The 5,743-nt window shown below is 39.3% G+C and overlaps 1 protein-coding gene across 2 annotated transcripts in view; it reads left to right on the plus strand.

The window, feature by feature from the left end:
• The window catches only part of SNRNP40 (small nuclear ribonucleoprotein, U5 40kDa subunit), a 24,627-nt gene that overhangs the window by 16,539 nt on the left and 2,345 nt on the right, over nucleotides 1-5,743 (plus strand). For both annotated transcript variants that reach the window (XM_006776464.2, XM_015572310.1), the window contains exons 7-9: nucleotides 579-699; nucleotides 2,722-2,804; nucleotides 3,793-3,854. In XM_006776464.2, coding sequence (XP_006776527.1) covers nucleotides 579-699; nucleotides 2,722-2,804; nucleotides 3,793-3,854 — 266 coding nt within the window. The remainder of the gene's footprint in view (nucleotides 1-578; nucleotides 700-2,721; nucleotides 2,805-3,792; nucleotides 3,855-5,743) is intronic.

Consider the following 5,743-nt stretch of genomic DNA (forward strand, 5'->3'; position numbering starts at 1 on the left):
GCTTTTCTATCATGTATATGTGTGTGCATATATGTAATATATGAAATTAAATGAAAAATTTTAAGTCTGTATCTTTGTATATTACCTTATTTTATACATTTTATATGCAATCATAGTATCTTTTTTATATAACATGGTTACTTGTTTTTATATAGTTTATTTTTAATTGCTAAGAATCATAGTTTAAGCATTTTTAAAAATACGTTTTTATTGATTTCAGAGAGGAAAGGAGAGGGAGAAATAGTAACATTGATGAAAAGAGAGAATCATTGATCGGCTGCCTCCTGCATGCCCTACACTGGGGATTGAGCCCACAATCCAGGCATGTGCCCTGACTGGGAATTGAACCATGACCTCCTAGTTCATAGGTTGTTAGTTTATCTTAATATTTGACATTTATTTGTTTGTATCTATCTAGTCAAATATAGTAGCTTGACTCCCTTTTTAGAAAGAGGAGTTTTTTTCTCTTTGATAGAAATCTTATATTTTGTGATAAAATAATTCTTGCTCTAGAGCCAGTTTAAGAAGGAATACCAATTTCTCAACTTGATTTTTGAGAGCACCTTTTTGTTTTGTAGGTCTGGGACCTGCGTCAAAACAAGCTGACCTACACCATGAGAGGCCATGCAGATTCAGTGACTGGCCTGAGTTTAAGTTCTGAGGGTTCTTATCTTCTGTCCAATGCAATGGACAATACAGGTAACTTTGGAAAGGAAAGCATTCCAAATGCCTACAGAAAGTGGGCACTCGGTGTTAGAAATGTGTGCTGGGCCCAGCTGGCGTGGTTCAGTGGTTGAGCGTCAACTATGAACCAGGTTCAGTTCCTGGTCAGGGCACCTGCCTGGGTTCTGGCTCCATCCCCAGTGTGAGACATGCAGGAGGCAGCCAATCCATGATTCTCTCTCATCATTGATGTTTTTATCTCTCCCTCTCTCTTCCTCTCTGAAATCAATAAAAACATTTTTTTTAAATGTGTGCTAGGATAAATAAGGATCCAAGGATAGAGTCAGGATCGCTCACAGACTTTCACCAGAGCAATTAGGAGAACACGTAATTGTTCCCAAATCTGCCACCCAATCCCTGAGCAACTTTGCACATAACACTTCTCTCAGCATCAGTTTCTACACTGATAAAGAAGAGGACTGGACTTTGCTTCTAAGGCCCATTTTAGCTGTGGTGTGCTGTGAATCCAAGGCTATATGGGTTCAAGCAAGATACAAGAAACTTTTGATCTGTTTTTTGAAAAAGATGAGAGTTCTCAGGCATTTTCAGAGAGCACCAACTTGGATGATCGAAAGACCTATTGAACCTCAGCTGTGCTCCGGCCATTGTCTTCCTTCCCCGCTCCAAAGCGTTGTTGTGACAAGAGACCCTCATGAAAACATCTCAGCATCCTGAGTTTACGCACACTCTCGTCTTTGCTTGTTTTTGAGTTGTTGGGTAGGAGGATGGTGTAGCAGAAAAGGAGGATGACTTGTTGGATTATATGCTTAATATTTTTGGAAATACCCCTTTGGTACACAAGTTCATAGGCTTTTTGGGAGGTGGTGTTTTCACTGACATTTTGTAATGAAAACGGTGCCAGCACTCAATGTGTGCTCAATAAATATTTGTTGAGTGCGTGAACATTCTTTACCTTCTGACTGTATTGTCAGCTCTGTAGCACACTTTTATGCATAGCTTTGGCTTTTTATGCCTCTCTGACTTGAAGATGCTTTTTTTCACACTGCTCACTGTGGGTATTTATACATATATTCTGGTTTCAATGGATTTACCATAGACTGAATCTAGCATTGTTTACAGTAAGGAAAGATGAGATTCCCTAAATGGTTATTAAATTTAAGAAGAAGAGGAATTTCTTGTTATGGCTATATACTAAAATTATAAATTCTTCATTTTTGTTTATTGCCTCCAATCTTTTAGAGCCCTTTCACATATATCATCATATTTGATCTTTAAAATACTCTTGCTAATACCTTTTTACAGAAGAGACCAAAACACAAAGAACCTTGCTATTTATCTGATACCACCCATATATATGGTATAGCTAAAAATTAGAATCAAAGTTCACTTTCTGATTCTTGGTACAGTGCTCTTTTAATATATATTTGACCTTGTTCAAGTTTAGACTATCAGGTGCCCCTCTGAGCAAATTTATAAAAGGTTAGTCCTGAGTTTGATTTTTATAGATTAAATGTCACAGTAGTCAATGATGGTTAGGTTGTCATATCAAAGCTTTGCTAAATGTGACTCTTTGGGTTGGCAGAGGAATCATTTCCAAAATGTTCTGTTGAAATCATTGTCACACCCAAGTATTCTCTGTTGCAAATCCCCAGCAGTGTGTTTGACATTTCTCCTTCCTGCCCCCTCAGCTTTCCTCTGTGCCCATAGGCCCAGTTAATGGGACTTGAATGTATTTTATTCCTCTTAGCAAAAGGAAAGAGCTTACCAGGTAGCATTGTTCCATGTTAACCTCCTCCCCCCAGGAAATAGCATCTGTCGATTTCAGCTGGGTGCTCAAGGGGCCTCTGGCTGATAACTGTTTTATTTTACCTTTTATTTTCATACGAAAATAGCTTTTAAGCAAAATGCAAAAATAACTTTTGACACTGAATGAAGAGAGACCTGAGTATATTTTTTTTCTTTGTAACTATAGATTTTAATGGTTTATAGATTCAACTTGGCTGACAACTGTTTTGCTTGGTTTATTTGAATTTGTAGTGCGGGTCTGGGATGTCCGGCCATTTGCTCCCAAAGAGAGATGTGTCAAGATATTTCAAGGAAATGTGCACAACTTTGAAAAGGTGAGTTCTGCATAGCAAAGGAGTTCTGTCCTTTTGATTCAAAGAAACATTTACGATTGTGCTAAGGTGCAGTATCTACATATATCAAATCAATACATTGTACACCTAATACAACGTTATGTCAGTTTTATCTCAATTTAAATTTTAAAAGAGGCTAGAGATCAGTAGCTCTACTAAGGGGCTGCATTCCAGTAACACTGTTCTCCATTAAAACTGTCCTTGCTGGAAATACAACTAGTAGAAGGATAGGGTAGAAGGCAATCACATAGATAAGTGGTGATGGCACCAACCCTCCAATTTAGGATTTCCAACTTCAACAAGACACTCCTATCCTTTTAATTCCTTAGTAACTTTAACCCTCTTAGGTTAGTGTTCCAAATGGGATCCAGGCTCCCATGGCTATTTCCCAGACAACCTCCGTCACCTCCCAGTGACAGCTGTTAGAGCCCTGAGAATACATCTCTATCTGCGGTAAGCACTGTGGCCCAAGTTCTGAGAGACGGAAATGTTTTCTAAACTCGCAAAGTCCAGGTCAGCTCTTGAAAGCAGCTTTTCCCCAAAATAATTTGATAATAGAGACTAATGGTTTTCTTTTGAGATCCCGTTAAGAGTGTTTGACTTTGTGAATGAAGTTTTATTTTTTTGTTGGATTTGGTTTTCTTTTCCTTCAAGATAAGGTTTTTAACGAGGATCAAGGTAAATGGAGCAAAAGGAGCCTCCATGTGTAGGTCGAACAAAATTCTGTTGCCAGGTTCATTCTGATTTACTATAAATTAAGCATTTTCTAAAGTTGGTTTTTATATGGTATGAAATGATGCCAGTATGCTGTCTTGGGCCACAGAATATAAAATAATTGCTGATCATCTTTCTGGGGGAGAATAATTAAAACTCCAGAAATTTTAAAGTCTCTCAGTGATTCTGTAGTCTAACAAAGAGGGGTTTGGTACATTACTATCTTCATTGGATTCCTGCTTATTCATCATTGTAGAATCTTCTGAGATGTTCTTGGTCACCTGATGGAAGCAAGATAGCAGCTGGCTCAGCTGACAGGTAAGGATTACCGGGAGTGTGGCAAAGAATGATAGAGCTGCCCAGCTGGTGTGGCTCAGTGGTTGAGTGTCAACCCATGCACCAAGAGGTGGCTGATTCCTGGTTAGGGCAGATGCCCAGGTTGTAGGATCGATCCCCAGTGTGCAGGAGGCAGCCAATCCATGTTGATGTTTCTCTCTTATCCATGTTTCTTTCTCTTTCTCTCCCTCTCCCTTCATCTCTCTCTAAAATCAATAAAAACATAAAAAAGAATAAAATAATGATGCTGGTATCTTTACATGTTTAATACATGTAATCACCTCTCTGTTATGTCTATAAACTTTTCTCGGTCCTCTCTCTCCCTTACCTCTTGGGCATAACAAATTCCTCTTTGTTTTGTGCTATTATCACACTTTGTACACCTAACCTTTATTAGCATTTATTGCATCTTATAGTAACTAGGGCACCCCAGTACATTATTTGCTCCTAGAGGTCAGAGAATGAATCTTAGTCATCTCTGAACCCAGGGCAGTGTTTGACCTATTCTAAGCATTAGTAATATATGAATGAATTCCTAGCCTAAGGTTGGCAAACGACGAAGCCTTTCCTGGGCTGAATTGGGTTTTAAGCTTTTCCGGTTTCTTTTTTTTGGCCGAAGCAAAGCAGAGGAAAAACCTCATTTTGGTCCTACACCTTTATATTTGTGAACATACCTGAAGATTCCAGAGTTTGCTTTTTTTTCTGGCAAGTTTAATGCAAGGAAAAATGAACAAACAAGTATTCAGCTATTTCCTGGGGAGGAAAGGGCTCCTGGTGGCTTCGAGAACTGCCTTAAAGAGAGAATCTAAGAGGTTTTCAGTTGTCAGGTTGCTAAAGATCTTAAACAGATCTACAACATGAGATGTATCTTGCATTCTGACAGAGGAAGAACCATTCTAAGTATTTTTACATTATTTTTAGCAGAGATTTTGGATCTTTCCTCTGTACTTAAGCTTTTAAATGATATTTGCCTAAGCTTTTCTTCTGATCGGTTTGTTTCTGACATTCATTGGCCCTGACTTTCAATGTCCTCTCTCCCCACTGTTCCTTTAAACCTTCCATGTGGAAGTGTGGCTCTGGTCTGGGGAAAGGCTGCTTGTCTACCTGCTGGGTTGGCCGGATTTCACAGGCCTCCTCGCCAATTAGCCCGGAGTCAGCAAGCAGCTCTGTTACATAAAGAGCCTGGTTCCTGCCGAACATTGCCATGCCAAAGCAACGAGAGGACATGGAACCCCTCTAAATTTAGCATCTAATTGGCAGCCATGGGGAGTGAGGCCTTGAAGTAAACCTTTGGAGATCTGGGGTTCTGCTGGCCTATAAGTACCTGGGAAATGTAACTTTCCTCAGAAAACTGCTTTTCAGCTTGGCCTAGATTTGGCAAATTTCCCCTTTCTACTTACCAATCACCTCCCTCCTCATGTTCAGACTTGAAACCCTTCAAAATTCCCATCAGACTATGGGAAGACTGGCCAGTCTTTCCACTATGAGCGATTTATTTAACCTCTTGATTTCATATGATTGTATGTTGATAATTGATGACGATTGTGTTTGTCATAGCAATAGCTGTCATTAATTTTGTGTGCCAGGCATTTTGCATACATTATCTTATTCTCTCAACCACTATTATGTGAGACCAATATTATCTCCATACAACTAAGGCAGCGGTTCTTAAACCTGTGGGTCGCGACCCCTTTGGCGGTCAAATGACCCTTTCACAGGGGTTGCCTAAGACCATCCTGCATATCAGATATTTACATTACGATTCATAGCAGTAGCAACATTACAGTTATGAAGTAGCAACGAAAATAATTTTATGGTTGGGTCACAACATGAGGAACTGTATTTAAAGGGCCAGAAGGTTGAGAACCACT

The sequence above is a fragment of the Myotis davidii genome, unplaced genomic scaffold (assembly GCF_000327345.1).
Source record: "Myotis davidii unplaced genomic scaffold, ASM32734v1 scaffold228, whole genome shotgun sequence".
Lineage (NCBI taxonomy): Eukaryota > Metazoa > Chordata > Mammalia > Chiroptera > Vespertilionidae > Myotis > Myotis davidii.